The 16,040-nt window shown below is 49.5% G+C and overlaps 1 protein-coding gene across 7 annotated transcripts in view; it reads left to right on the forward strand.

Moving 5' to 3' along the window:
• SNED1 (sushi, nidogen and EGF like domains 1) overlaps positions 1-16,040 on the forward strand; it is an 88,034-nt gene that overhangs the window by 69,418 nt on the left and 2,576 nt on the right. For 2 of the 7 annotated variants that reach the window (XR_002516458.2, XR_004176731.1), the window contains 3 exons: positions 8,238-8,354; positions 8,840-8,927; positions 12,629-13,661. Coding sequence is in view for 3 of the 7 variants with exons in the window: in XM_021924447.2 (XP_021780139.2) it covers positions 8,238-8,354; positions 8,840-8,927; positions 12,629-12,839 (416 nt within the window). In the remaining 4 variants the exon portion in view is untranslated. Of the gene's footprint in view, positions 1-378; positions 1,890-2,464; positions 3,283-8,237; positions 8,355-8,839; positions 8,928-10,565; positions 15,384-16,040 lie in introns of those variants that run through there. The other 5 variants (XM_003908192.4, XR_004176730.1, XM_021924447.2 and 2 more) reach the window with 5 other exon arrangements.

Consider the following 16,040-nt stretch of genomic DNA (forward strand, 5'->3'; position numbering starts at 1 on the left):
CCTGCTCACACCTGTAATCCCAGCACTTTGGGAGGCCTAGGCAGATGAATCACTTGAGGCCAGGAAGGAGTTCAAGACTAGCCTGGCCAACATGACGAAACCTGTTTCTACTAAAAATACAAAAATTAGCCGGGCATGGTGGCGCATGCCTGTAATCCCAGCTACTCAGGAGGTTGAGGCATAAGAATCCCTTGAACCTGGGAGGCAGAGGTTTCAGTGAGCTGTGATCACGCCACTGCACTCCAGCCTGGGTGGCAGCACAAGACCCTGTCTCAAACATATAAAAATAAATTAAAACCCAGACCTACAACTCACCTGATTTTTGTATAAAGTAGCAGCTAGTTCTTTTTCTTACGCAGACTTGTTATCTCCCCACAGCTCTGCAGTGCCAGCTGTGCTGTCAATCTGGTGTTCACGTATGCACAGGTCCGTTTCTGGGTTCACTCCTCTGTTCTGTTGTTTTACCTTCTTTGAGCCAATAGCAACTACTTTAATGATGGCAGCTTTGGTGCTACTTGCTATGCTAGGGGCCCGGAGTCCTCCCAACTTGACCGTTAAGAGCGTCTCACCTGTTCTCAGTCCTTTGCTTGCCTATGAAAGTTTAGGATCAGCTTGTCAAGTTCCACAAAGCACTTGTTGGGACTTTAAATGACCAAACCTCTGAGGCCCTGTGTGCCTGTGAAAATTCTTGTTAGCCTGCACATCTGAAGGACAGTTTGGATGGATCTAAAATTCTGGGTTTGAATTCCCTTCTTGTTCATTTCTTCAAATATTAGTCCATTGTCATCTGTGTCCAGTATCGCTGTCACCGTTGTTAACTGTTATTTCCGGGTAGGATAATCTCATTCTCCCTGGAAGCTGTTAGACTTTATTTTTCTCAAGAAAAGGAGGATTCCCCAGGGAGTCCCATGTATCCCCTAAAGCACAATTAACACTCCTGATTGGTGTTTCCTCACCAAGCAACTATCCAAGTCAGGGCTGTACCTCAAGCCCGAGGGAGAATCTCATGGAGAGGAGGCAGGTTCTCGAGATTGTAGCTGGTCGTCCTAGAGGTTTGGAGGGGCAGAAGCAAAGGAGTGGGTGCTGAAACTAGTCAGATTATTCCTGTTTTCCCCAACTTCTCGCCCCAGCAGGGCTCTTGGACTAGCTTGGTTTTATCCCCCTAGATAGCTGCACCAGTGGTTTGGGTGGCTGCCACCCAGAAAGACAGGCAGTTGCCTTCCCCATATAATACCAGGCAAGGGCAGAGCGTAAGCTGCTTTGCTCTGTAATTTATCCTCAGGGTGCAGCCACATCCCTGTTCCCCAACCCATTCAAAGCAGCCTTCTCTCTGTTTTTATTTATGTGTGAGTGTGTGACCATAAACCCAGGATTTAGTGGTGATGTCTGCACGGGACAAGGCTGCGGTGGGCAGCTCTCTGGTGACCTCCCATCCTGTGGCTGCATGAGCTGCAGGCATACGGCCCAGCAGCCCAAGAATGGTGCAAGTGTCTGTCACAGTCTCTGTAGCCACAGCTGTCCCACACATGGCAGGTAAGCACTGATGATACTACCTTGTGGATTCTAAATACCCCTGCACATAGCCATATTCTGTAGGGTTTCTGTTAAGATGTCCCTGGACAGTTGTGTACACTGTCTAAAATTCATGTAGAATTGCAAGGGACCCAGAATAACAAAACAATTCTGAAAAAGAGGAAAAAAGTAGGAGGATTCGCACCTCCTAATGTTGGAAGTTGCTACAAAGCAATGGTAATACACTCAGTGTGGTAATGGATTAAGGATAGGCATTTAGATCCGTGGAAAAGAATTGAGAGTCCAGGGCCGGGCGCGGTGGCTCACACCTGTAATCCCAGCACTTTGGGAGGCCAAGACGGGCAGATCACGAGGTCAAGAGATTGAGACCACAGTGAAACCCCGTCTCTACTTAAAATACAAAAAATTAGCCAGGCGTGGTGGCGGGCGCCTGTAGTCCCAGCTACTTGGGAGGCTGAGGCAGGAGAATGGCGTGAACCCCGGAGGTGAAGGTTGCAGTGAGCCGAGATCGCGCCACTGCACTCCAGCCTGGGTGACAGAGCGAGACTCCATCTCAAAAAAAAAAGAATTGAGAGTCCGGAAATAAACCACACATCGGTGGCCAACTGACTTTGACAAGGGGACCGAGACCATTCAATGTGGAAAGAATAGTCTTCTCAGCAAATAGTGCTGGGACAGCTGGATATCCACATGCAAAAGAATGAGGCCGGACCCCTCATACCATATACCTCATAACACAAATTAACACAAATTGACCAACAACCTAAATGTTAGGAGCTAAAACCAAAACTCTTAGAAGAAAACACAGGAGTACATCTTCATGACCTTGGATCATAGGGGTCCTTAGGCTTAACAATAACAGTATAAGCAACAACAAAAATCTGTGTATAAACTGCGCTTCATCAAAACTTAAAACTTCTGTGCCTCAAAGGATGCCATCAAGGAAGTGACATGACAGCCTGCGAGTGAAGGAAACGTTCAAATCACACCCGATCAGAGACCCGTATCCAAAATAAAGAGCTCTGACAACTGAACAATAAAAAGACAACCCAATGTAAACATGGGCAAATCATACCTGATAAGAAACCTGAATCTTAAATAAGGAACTCTGACAACTGAATAATAAAAAGACCACCCAATTTAAACACAGGCAAATCATACCTGATAAGAGACCTGTATCTAAAAGAGCTCTGACAACTGAACAATAAAAAGACAGACAACCCAATTCAAACATGGGCAAAGGACCTAAACGGACATTTCTGCAAGGAAGATATGCAAATGGCCAGCAAACACACTGAAAAGATCATTGACATCATTAGTCAGCAGGGAAATGCAAATCAAAACCACTAGGATGGTGGGAATTAAAAAGTCAGATAATAATAAGCATTGGTGAGAACGTGGAGAGATCAGAACTGTCTACACTGCTGGTGGGACTGTGAAGTGTGCAGCTGCTTTTGGGGAAGAAAAAAACAGTCTGGCAATTCCTTAAAGGATTAAACCAATAGTTACCATATGTCCCAGTAATTCCACTCCTAGGTATATACCCAAGAGAAATGAAAACCGATGTCCACACGAGGTCTTGTATACAAATGTTCATAGCAGCATAGCACAAAAGCCAGAAAGTGGAAACCACCAAAGTGTCAATCAACTAATGAAAGGATAAATGGCCAGGCGTGGTGGCTCACGCTTGTATTCCCAGCACTTTGGGAGGCCGAGGTGGGCAGATCACCAGGTCAGGAGTTCGAGACCAGTCTGGCCAACACAGTGAAACCTTGTCTCTACTAAAAATACAAAAATTAGCTGGGCATGGTGGCGTACACCTGTAATCCCATCCACTCAGGAGGCTGAGGCAGGAGAATCGCTTGAACTGGGAGGCAGAGGTTGCAGTGAGCCAAGATCATGCCACTGCACTCCAGCCTGGGAGACAGAACTAGATTCCATCTCAAAAAAAAAAGGAAAGAAAGGATAAGCAAAACGTGGTATATCCACTCAGTGGAACATGATTCAACCGTAAAACAAGGAAGGAAGTGCTGCTGTGTGTCACAACATGCATGAATCTTGAAAACATTACGCTAAGTGGAAGAAGCCAGACACAAAAGACTCTGCGCTGATTCCATTCATATGAAAGTCCAGAAGAGGGAGATCTCTAGTGACAGAAAGTACATTCGTGGTTGCTCAGGATGGGAGGGTGGAGGGGATGGGAAGGCAGTAACAGCCAAAGGGTACACGGTTTCTTTCTGAGGTCATGAAAATGTTCTAAAATTGTGCTGATGGATACCTGTATCTGTGAATATGCTTAAAAACAATAAATTGTACACTTTGGGTGAATTTTGTGTTACATGAATTATATCTCAATAAAGCTGGTTTAAAAAAGTTATGTGCAGGCCAGGCGCAGTGGCTCACGCCTGTAATCCCAGCACTTTGGGTGGCTGAGGCAGGTGGATCACTTGAGGTCAGGAGTTCTAGACCAGCCTGGCCAACATAGGGAAACCCTGTCTCTACTAAAAATACAAAAATTAGCCAGACGAGGTGGCGGGCAGCTGTAATCCCAGCTACTCAGGAGGCTGAGGCAGGAGAATTGCTTGAACCCAGGAGGCGGAGGCTGCAGTGAGCCGAGATCGCACCACTGCACTCCAGCCTGGGCAACAGGGTAAGACTCTCAAAAAAAAAAAAAAGTAATGTGCAGAATAATGTTTTTAGTATGTTATCTTTTTGTAGGAAAATGGAGAAGGGAAATACAAATTTTGTCCTCATTTTTATAAAGAAATGAAACTAATAAGATGGTTCACTAAAGAAGGAGGGAAAGAACCGCATAGTGGGACTGGAGATCGGCTAGGCTTCTCTGAATGAACCTTGTTTTGTAGTTTTGACTTTAGAACCAAAAAAAAGTTTTTAAAAACATTAAAAAGAAAAGGCAACACTAAAAATTGAAAACATACTGAAATAAGTAAACCTAGCTATCATGTTGATGGTATAACCACACAGGAAAAAAATATCGTTGCAAGCGATTTTAATAAGAGTAGTCTATTCACCCCTAGTGGAATATAGTCTAAGGATAAAAAGCATTGCCAAGAAATTTTAGGCTATACTCAGTGATCTTAATGTTAGTAGTAATACTTGTATTATTATTTTGAAACAATTACATGTATATGGTGGGATAAAGAAAATAATTGTTAATGCCACCAAGATTTTCAGTGTAAAGAATTAAAAATATAAAATGAAAGAAGTTAAAAATCTTGTTTGTTTTGGCCGGGTGCAGTGGCTCACGTCTGTAATCTGGCACTTGGGGAGGCCGAGACGGGTGGATGACTTGAGGTCAGGAGTTTGAGACCAGCCTGGACAACACGGTGAAACCCTGTCTCTACTAAAAATAAAAAAATTGGCCGGGCACAGTGGCTCAAGCCTGTAATCCCAGCACTTTGGGAGGCCGAGACGGGCGGATCACGAGGTCAGGAGATCGAGACCATCCTGGCTAACACGGTGAAACCCCGTCTCTACTAAAAAGTACAAAAAACTAGCCGGGTGAGGTGGCGGGCACCTGTAGTCCCAGCTACTCGGGAGGCTGAGGCAGGAGAATGGCAGGAACCCGGGAGGCGGAGCTTGCAGTGAGCTGAGATCCGGCCACTGTACTCCGGCCTGGGCGACAGAGCGAGACTCCGTCTCAAAAAATAAAAAAATTAAAAAAAAAAAATTAGCCAGGTGTGGTGGCGGGCACCGGTAATCCCAGCTACTTGGGAGGCTGAGGTGGGCGAATTGCTTGAACCCAGGAGGCAGAGATTGCAGTGGGCCAACATTGTGCCACTGCACTCCAGCCTGGGCAACAGAGCAAGACTCTATCTCAAAATAAATAAAATCTTGTTTGTCTTTTGATTCTGTTAATTTGACTTGGAAATATTAGTATGAACTCATAACGTGTTTATTTTTTAAAGAAATCTAATTTTCTAGTTCTGTTCATCGAAAGGCCTGAAGCTGTGACATCCCATAATAGGGAACAGCGTGAGTGCCCGGGCTGTGGACTCTAGATCTCATTCTCATCAAGAAACCAGTGATATCTGGAGAAATGGGTGATTCCAAGACTGAAGCAGGATGTGGACAGAATAAGCCCAGGACATGCTGTGTAAAAAGCAAGCAAGCTTTCAAAACAGTAGATCGTGTCCTGAGGGCAGGGAGCCAACCTGAAGGGCTCCCGAATAAATCGAGCATCAGGAAAATGACTGACAGCAATGGCTGGAAGCCCATGAAATATACCAGTATCTCTGTGTTCATCATGACGCTCAAAAAAAAAAAAGCAACCTAGTGGGCAACTCTAGAGCTTGCTGAGGACCGACTCGGTCTGCAGGCACACAAGTAAAGGAGTAGGATGGAGCTTCACACTGCTGTGCCTGGGGTGGGCCACAGTCCAAGGTGACCACGGGGTAGGTGAGGGAACGCCTGTCTTCACAGACCACTCTCCAGCTGGTGAAGGCAGGAGCCACAGGGTCAGACGCAGGCCTGTGGGAGGACAGCCCTTGGATCAGGGATCTCGATGTCTTGCTCGAGCCAGCAGGTGGAAGGCCGATGGGGACTTTATTCTGGGTTGGTCAAACTGCCAACACTGGACCAGTGACCAGTCCTCATGTCACTCCAGCGGGACTTGGACACATCACAGGCTGCCTGGGCTGGCTGGGGGTGCACATGCATCCCTGAGAAGCAGCCCTGCAAAGACCATCTGAACCTAAACCCTATCAAGCACCTCTCTCTAATTAGAGTTTACAGGAAACACGGGGGTGGGAACAAGTGAGCAGTCAGTCACATCCAGGCGGGGAACTCTACAGGACAGACGACCTTGTTTTTTCCGTGAATAAAGCGGGAGGTTGAAGGAGACTTCAGGTGCATCACACAAGGCAATGTGCAGGCCCCAAGAGCCCTCATCAGGTTAGACCTGAAATCAGGACATTTTTAAGACGACCAGGAAAATTCGAACATGACCTGGGATTCTTATGATACTGAGGAATGACTGCTAATTTCTAATAATAATAATTTGTGGTTACGTAAAGTATTAGATCCTGCTGACATGTTCACAGGAGAAATGATACCTGTGAGAAAGGGGACGACAGACAGATAAAAATAGATGAAGCAGGACTGGCCAGTTTTGATCAGTGTTGAAGTTGAGTGCATGGTGCTCTTCATGCTTACATGTTGTGGGTTTGAACATTTTCATAATAAAGGGATTTTTTAAAGCCCCAAAACTCATTTTAACCATATCAAGAAAGGCAAAAAGATAGCCAGGCGTGATGGCTCACGCCGGTAATCCCAGCACTTTGGGAGGCCAGGGTGGGTGGATCACCTGTGGTCAGGAGTTTGAGACCAGCCTGGCCAACATGCTGAAACCCCATCTCTACTAAAAATACAAAAATTAGCCGGGCATGGTGGCAGGCACCTGTAATCTCAGCCACTCAGGAGTCTGAAGCAGGAGAATTACTTGAACCCGGGAGGCGGAGGTTGCAATGAGCAGAGATCGCGCCACTGCACTCCAGCGTGGGCGACAGAGCAAGACTCCGTCTCAAAAACAAAAACAAACAAACAAAAAAAAGCAAAAAGACAAGGAAAGTCCCAGAGGACAGGGGCAGAGAAAGAAAACCCAAAGTGAACCCAGCAAGGAAGGAGGAGCAGCCAGCGGGAGAAACCCAGGGCTCGGAACCGGCAGGGGCAGCAAGGCCTGGGGCGGCTGCATGTGTGGGACAAGCACACGGGGAGGCCTGTGAAGAGTAGAAGAGGAGCGTCGGACAGGGTGGGGGTGCTGGATTGGATGGGCGGGGGAGGCCGGGCTTCACTGTTAGACATGGTGGGGTGGGCACAATTCTTACTCTTTCGTGTTTTTCAACGTTAAGTTAAAAATTAAAACAGGAATCTTGACAAAGCTGAAAAATAATAATCATAAGGAGAAAAATAAGGACAGAGTGAACACTAAGGGAGAAAGGCCAGGCTGACCCCCTCCTGCGTCACTGCAGACTGCCCAGCTCCTGTGGCCAGCGTGGCGAGGCCGGACTGCCCAGCTCCTGTGGCCAGTGTGGCGAGGCCGGACTGCCCAGCTCCTGTGGCCAGCGTGGCGAGGCCACTGCCCAGCTCCTGTGGCCAGCGTGGCGAGGCCGGACTGCCCAGCTCCTGTGGCCAGCATGGCGAGGCCGGACTGCCCAGCTCCTGTGGCCAGTGTGGCGAGGCCACTGCCCAGCTCCTGTACAGGGCCAGCGTGGCGAGGCCACTGCCGGGGACGGGCGGCATCTCTGCACAGAGGGTTGCATTAGAGCCCCAGGAGGGGCCTCAGGATCCAAGCAGCAGAAACCCTGTTCAGGGGCAAAGCCAGCAAGGGTCAGGGTTGGGGAGGGGCCACAGGCCAGTGGAGGCTCAGCACTGAAGGCCCCGCTCCTCCCTCCCTCTCTTCCTCCTCCTTCTCCTCCTCTTTGTTCATCTTCCTTCCTTCCAGTACTGAGGTCAGGGCCAGGCACGCTGCGGTCTGTCTCCTCACCTCTGCTCTCTCTCAACACCTGGGCTGGGACCGCGCTCTAGGGCCCAGAGGCGTTTGGGAGGCCACCGCAGCACGCCACGGAGGAGTGCACAGCCACCCTGCATCAAGTCAGGTCATCGAGGAAGGGACAGCAACATGTCCATGAGGCAGGCCTGACCTGCGCTCCCAGTGACTAACCTCTCGTGACCTCTGTTTCCAGACGTCCCTGGGAACTGTTCAGAAAACTTCTGTCAGAACGGAGGCACCTGTGTGCCGGGCGCGGACGCCCACAGCTGTGACTGCGGGCCAGGGTTCAAAGGCAGACGCTGCGAGCTCGGTAAGTCAGGGCTTGGCCTCAGGGCGCCCCTTACCACAAAGTCTGTGCCTCGGCCTAGCACTGCTGGGCCACAGCTGGGTTTGCCACGGGAGCCTCCAACCATGAGGTGCCAGACGGGGAGCCTGGTGCACGGGGCTGACCCCTGAGTCCCCGGGGGCTGTGCTGCCGCCCCAAGCACCAGGATGGGAGGTGCTGCCCGTCACAGGGGTCAGAACACCCACAGCATGCGAGGCTCAGCTGCGGAGGGCTCCCTGACCCAGCCAGAGCAGGTGTCCGGAGAAGGGACTCCCACCTCCACAATACTGACCTGCCCCGGCCTTAGAGGAAGCCAGCTGCAGACCCCCGAGCCCTCTTCCCCGGCCTTAGAGGAAGCCTAAGGGGTTTCGCCACAGACCCCCGGGCCTTCTCTTCGGGCAAGGCCTCTCGGAGGGGCAGGAGGAGCATGTCAGGAGCCCTTGGCGAGCCACTGCCCTTCCTTGTTGCAGCCTGTATAAAGGTGTCCCGCCCCTGCACGAGGCTGTTCTCCGAGACAAAGTCCTTTCCAGTCTGGGAGGGAGGCGTCTGTCACCACGTGTAAGTTGGTTTCTGTCCTCCGCCTTACCACATTTGTAGTGTGTTTTTTTTGTTTTTTGTTTGTTTGTTTGTTTGAGACAGAGTCTCGCTCTGTTGCCCAGGCTGAAGTGCAGTGGTGTGATCTTAGCTCACGGCAAGCTCCGCCTCCCAGGTTCACGACATTCTCCTGCCTCAGCCTCCCCAGTAGCTGGGACTAGAGGCGCCCGCCACCTTGCCCGGCTAATTTTTTTATTTTTAGTAGAGACAGGGTTTCACTGTGTTAGCCAGGATGGTCTCGATCTCCTGACCTCATGATCCACCCCATTGGCCTCCCACAGTGCTGGGATTCCAGGCGGGAGCCACCGCGCCGGCCAGGTTGTTGCTACTATTATCATCATCTTCGTTATTGGTTTGCTTTGAATTGCATGAGTTTCTGCCCCTCAACCTCCCACAGTGCTGGGATCACAGGCGTGAGCCACCGCGCCCGGCCTGTAGAGTGTTCTTGACTCCTCAAAGTGCTTTCTCAAAGCCACCCACCTACCCCTGAGGGGGGACGACAGCTGCAGTCACAGAAGGGACTTGCTTTGATCACCGATTCCCTCCATGCCACAAATTAGGCAGCTGAGGCAGAAAAACTGAATAACTGCCCCAAGTCCATGCAGCTCAGGAGCAGGGGCTGAGAAGAACCCAGGCCCCTGGCCCCCAGACCCCCCAGTCCCCGGCCCCAGACCCCCATCCACCTGTTTCCTCCACCACCCGGGCCCCTTTCCTACCATTCAGTCCATTCCCTCCATTCCATTCCACATATTTCCATTCCATTCCAGTCCATTCCATTTCCATTCCTCCTTCCACCACCCATTTCCATTCCGTTCTCCCAACATCCACCCACCCAGACCCCATTTGTTTGGTGCCTTCCTCCACATGCTCCTTGCCCAATTTGTTTGAGGCCTCCAGTCCCCAGGTCCCCCCCAGACCCCGCGTACCACATGGCTATCCTTCCATTTCGGTCCCTGGTCTGTTGGGCCTTCTTCCTTCAGACCTTCCTCCATCCACCATTTCTTCCATTCCATCCACCACCCATTTATTTCAGACTGAACCTTCCTTCCACCACCAGGCCCCATTTAAGACCTGAGATCCCCCAGTCCCCTTCCATCCAGGCCCCTGACCCCCAGATTCCCCAAACCTTCTTCCACATCCACCATTCCATTCCTGAACCTTCCACTCCACCCCACATCCACCACCCAGGCCCCCCCCAGCCCCAGGCCCCCCAGACCTTCCTCCCAACACATCACCACCATTTGTTTTAATTCAGACCCTTCCTCAACACATCACCCGCGGGCCCATTTTGGGCCTCCGGTCCCAGTTCCATTTCAGGCCACAGACCCTCCACATCTTCCATTCCATTCGTTCCTTCCTCCATCCACCACCGGGCCCCATCCCCTGAACCTTCCTCCACATCCATACCATTTCTTCCATTCCATTCTTCCATCCACCACCATTCCTTCCTTGAACCTTCCATCCACCCAGACCCCCCTTCCCCAGACATCCTCCCCATCCACCCAGGCCCCTGGCCCCCAGACCTTCCTTCCCACACGTCGGCCCAGTGCCCACTGAATGGCAGGGCCAACTGAAGTGACCTTCCTCTCTTCTCTTCCTCAGAGCCCCCTGGAAAAACAAACAGCTCATGAGAATGCCGGCCTCAGTTCTGCCATTAACTCATGATGTGGCCTCAGGCCCCCCATCTCCGAGACAGGCTGTGGAGGGAGAGCTGCCCAGCCCATCTCTTAGAACCTTTCTTGCTAACACTCTGAGTCTGTGGGTTACACAATCAATTTAGTCAACAGATAACTTACTGAACACCTGCTGTGAGCTGGGCACGGTTCTAGATACTCAGCACACATCAGGAACAGAGCAGACCAAAGCCCTGCCTTCAGGACCCGTTCATTGCAGATGAGGGGACAGACAATAGCAGTGAGTGTGTGGTGTGGCAGGTGGTGAGTGCAAAGGGAAACAGGACGAGATGACAGGATGAGACTAGGAGAGCCTGCTGGGGATGGGCAGGGGCTGGTGCAGAAAGAGGGTGCTCACCCTCTTGGAGATGAGAGGGTAAGCCTCCTGAAGAGGGTGATGCTGAACAGACATGGAGGAGGGACATCTGAGGGAAGGACGTTCCAGACAGCCAGAGGACCAGTTACCAAGGCCCCGAGTCAGGAGTGTCCCTGGCATGTTGGGGGAGAAGTGGAGAGTGGTGAGAGGTGAGGGACAGGGAACCTCCAGGGCCATGGAGACCCACAGAAGGACTCTGGTGTTTGTCCGTCATGAAATGGGGAGCTACCAAAGGGTTCTGAGCAGAGGAGTGACATGTTCGATTACACTACTTTGGATGTTCTGCAGAGAATGGGATGTAAACAGGCAAGGGTAGAAGCTTCGTTGGAGCTTGGACGTGAAGCCAGGTGTAATATGTAGCAGGAACACATATGAGATGCTAATCTGTGTTGAGATTTGGGAAGCCGTATTGACAGTCCACTGAATTTGGATTCTGTGCAGTGGCCGTCCGAACCCACAGTATCTACCATCTTCCCGCTGTGCTTAGTTACACCAGTGCCTGCTGGTGACCACCAAGTATCCAACAAGAAGACCCTTCCCGTCCTGAAAGCATTCTATCCTTTCCCTTTCAACCTATCTGCATATTTCAAGTGACTTCCTTGTATTTAACATAGAGGTGGGTCTTGCTTGATATCTAGTCTGACAGTCTGGTTTTTATTGGAGTATTTAGACAATTTACATCACCTTCCACATCATGACCAGCGTGGTTGGATTTAAACTTCCATATTGCTGTTTGTTTTCTATTTTTCCCATCTGCTTTCTGTTACTTTTTCCCTTTTTCCTGCCTGATTTTGGATGACTTTTTACTATATTTTGTCCAGTTCTCTGGTGGTTCACACTGGGAGGTTAATTCCAGATTCTGTTACTCTTTCATGTCCAGAAATGGAAGTCTTACCACAGGTTTTAGATCCTAAAGGTTCTACGAGACTTAGCATATGAGTTGGAGCTTTGCCTGCTGAACTCCTTGGATCTCCCTTTTAAACAGCTCTGACATTTGAGAACTTTAACAAAAGACAAAATACCTTCCCATCCATTATTATCTACAAACTTGTAAGAGAGATGGTATGAGTAGGTCCCATTTTACCTGCAACTGAGACTTAAAACTTCAAGAGACTTGCTTGAAGTAGCCTGATGAATAAATGGAAGAGGCAGGAGATGAAATCAGGCCTCCTGTTCTATAATGCCTACATCAGAATCCTGAATCCCCAATCCCCAACACTTCTCAAACTTCTCTGTGAAATACCCAGAAAAACAGAGAAGTGAGGTCATACCTTCCCCAAGCCTCAGGCGAAGTGGCCTGCCTCTAGCACTGACATGTCTTTGAAATTTCACAGTTTATTTTTAGTACCATATACTTTGTCAGCGCTCATCAGAATGCACATTAAAATGGGTTTATTTTATGTATATTATTGTACCTCAATAAATGTGTTACAAATCACATGACATTTATGTTAAACATCTTAATACATCAATAGGAGGTAATGTTTCATTCAGAAAATAGCAGCTTTTCCCTCAGACACCTTCAGGGTTACCTGTGGGTTCACATAGCCTAGGTTAAGCAGTTGGCAACATTTTGCTTCACTGTCTGGTTTTACAAAGCTATCTTGTGACAACAGGTATAAAAGAGTCTACAGAGTTCACCAAGACATCTGCTTCAAAGAGAGCTGTGAAAGCACAAGCCTCAAGAAGACCCCAAACAGGTGCCTCCGGGGAGCAGGCCCATGCCGTGTCCTGCATGGAGCCCACAGGGTGATGGGGCAAGGGCGGCGGTGCTATGGGATGCTGCAGGCCTGCGGGTGGAGCCAGGCGGTCTACTCACCCGGATAGGCAGCCCCTGGCCAGCCACGTTCTGCTACGAAACTGTATGTCCATATACGTGCATGTGAGCGTACACAGAGGGGCCCAGCCGGGCATGCTGGGTGCCGGGGGGAGGTCACACGGTGGGTGCTGGGAATCACTCTGGTTATGCGTATTCACACAGAACACGGTGCTACAATTGGGAAGCACAGGGTGTAACTGACAGCCCCGAGTATTTAACGGCCAATATAGGGTGTCGCTGTTTACTTTTCATTCACTCACACCCAGGTTCTTTCCCCAAAGGGTTCAAGGTAGTTACAAGAATTACTCCTGTTTGGGGTTTACTGAAAGAAGTACCTGAGAATATTATATGCTTTAGAAACCACAGAGTCGAAACCTGTCATCGTCCTCATATACCAATGAGTAGCCACGCTATTTGTTTGGCATTACCAAGTGTCAGGGCGAGGCCGCAGCCTGCAGCTCACCAGCTGTGCTGCTCGGCCTGCGCCCGTCTCCCGGCTCTTCCCTGGGGTAGCTTTTGCTTGCTTTCTCCCATGTCCGTCCTTCTCTCTCTCTCTGACTCACATCCAGCCATGTTTCTAGCCTTGTCACTCCCAAACTACTGCCTCAAGCCGGGCGGGCGCACACAAACTAAAATGCTAATCTCCACAGCGGTGTCTGGACTAATGGTATCCCCCACCCTGGAATATATGTGAGCTAAAGACAGGATTTCAGCAGGCATCCTGGACTGAGGTAGCTGTAGGATTCAAAGTACACAGTCTTTTTTTCATTAAACAACTTTTCTCTATTTCAGGAAACAAAGTAAGAGTCAGACACTGGAGAAATCTTAAGGTGCGTCCCTGCTGCTCCTGCAGCACTACCACAGAGCTGCTGGGAAGCGGGGGGCGACTGCCCAGCCCTGGGGCTCTCCGAGTGCCGCTGCCTACTTACTAAGCACTGCTAAGGGAAGCTCGGTCCTGTGCTGCTGTGTTACAGACTCCTAGGCAGGAAGGTTTCAGAATTTCCCAAGGGGAAAAAGACATGAACCTGCTCTGGCCACTGACAAATACATCTTCAGGTGGAAATGAGGCTCTCTGTGAATAGGGGCAAATCCCACTCTTTCTCAAGGGAAACGTGGCCAAGAAACCCCTCGATCAGCTGCAGTGGGAGGAAGAGGCAGGAGGGTGGGCACTTGGAGAGGCTGGAAGACCACCTGGCACCTGGGAGGAGGGGCCACGGGCAGTGAGAGGGCCTGGGCTGCTGAGAAATTCCGGGGGTTCCAGGACAGAGCTAAGACAGTGCCTCCCAGAGCTTGTGAATGGCATTCTGTCAGAACTAAAAATGGGGTAGGGGCCTTGATCACTTAATATTTAGAAAGTCTCAAAGACTGTCTGTCACTAGGAAACTCATCGCTGACACTAGACTCATAGGCATTCATAAATCCTGAAATGAAAGAAACTTTCTAACCTTTTTTGATTAAGCTAGCATTTCCCAAACTCTTTTGGCAACCAAACCCCCATCCTGCCCCTGCCTCCTGCTGCTGCATCTTCAACAACACTGGTATTCTTCACAATGGTTTGCAGAAGACTGGGATAGACCACAGAAAACCATCTACAACCTGTTATCAGTTTCATACTGACTACAGTTTCTTATCAACATGTCACTGTGCATGAAAGATCAATTTCTGGTTGGCCTAGGACAGCTTTGCTACTCACGCCCCTTAAATGAGCCTTCACAGTTCCTCTTCCTGTGGTACAGATGAGAGTGAGGCACCCTTGGGTAACATGCCACTTCAAAACAGGTCTATGTTTTGTTATATGCCTAAAAAAATAAAGGAGAAATGTGATTCGGAAACCTTTAAAAACGAACAGAAGCAAAAGAGCTTTTCAGGTAAAGGCTCACACACTCCAAAGGAAGAATGTCCACACCACCTGGGGGAAGGCCTGGGCCGGAGCTCCACAGGTGGCCGGAACTTGAGCTCTGAGTTGGCCATGACAGAGGGCATGCATCTGCCTCTTCGGATGTGGAAAGGCTCTCCATAAGAGAGCAGCTGGCAGCGTTCACTTCCTGTTGACTCAAAGGAATCACTTCCTGCCATAAGAGAGCAGCTGGCAGCGTTCACTTCCTGTTGACTCAAAGGAATCACTTCCTGCTCCCACCTCACCCTCCAAAGACACACACACTAAACACACTCCAGGCTTGTAAGCAATTTACTACAGCCGAGCATCACCTAACAATGGAGATGCGTTCTGAGAACTGCTTTGTGAGGCGAGGTCATCTGGGTGAACATCATAGCGCATACTTAGAACAAACCTAGATGGCGCCGCATACCGCGCACCTAGGCTGTATGGCAGAGCCTGTGCTTCCGGGTTACACACCACAGCGTGTTACTGAATACTGTAGGCAGTTGTAACACAGTGCCAAGTGTGTGTGTATCTAAACACAGAAAACCTACAGTAAAAATATGGTATAAAAGATAAAAAATGGCACACCTGTGCCGGGCACTTACCATCATTGGAATGTGCAGGACTGGCAGTTGTGCAATAATAAATTAGTTCTTCAATAAGAAATTAACCTTAGCGTACTGTAACTTTTTTACTTTATACATTTTTAATTTTTTTTAACTCTTTGTAATAACAGCTTAAAATACAACCACACTGTACAGATGTTCAAAACTGTTTTCTATCCTTATTCTAAGTGCTTTTTCTGTTCTTAAAAATTTTGTTTTTTACTTTTTAACTTTTGTTAAAAACTAAGACACAAACATACACATTGGCGTAGGCCTACACAGGGTCAAGATCATCCATGTCACCTTCCTTCACTTCCACATCATGTCCCAGTAACACACATGGAGCTGTCACCTCCTGTGACAATGATTCCTTCTTCTGGATACCTCCTGAAGGACCTGCCTGAGGCCATTTTACAGTTAACTTTTTTTTTTTTTGAGACGGAGTCTCGCTCTGTCACCCAGGCTGGAGTACAGTGGCGCTATCTCGGCTCACTGCAAGCTCCATCTCCCAGGTTCACGCCATTCTCCTGGCTCAGCCTCCTGAGTAGGTGGGACTACAGGCGCCCACCACCATGCCCAGCTCATTTTTTGTATTTTTAGTAGAGACGGGGGTTTCACCGTGTTAGCCAGGATGGTCTCGATCTCCTGACCTCGTGATCTGCCCGCCTTGGCCTCCCAAAGTGCTGGGATTACAGGCTTGAGCCACCGCGCCCGGCCAACTT

This window comes from Papio anubis, chromosome 10 (assembly GCF_008728515.1).
Source record: "Papio anubis isolate 15944 chromosome 10, Panubis1.0, whole genome shotgun sequence".
NCBI classification, from domain to species: domain Eukaryota; kingdom Metazoa; phylum Chordata; class Mammalia; order Primates; family Cercopithecidae; genus Papio; species Papio anubis.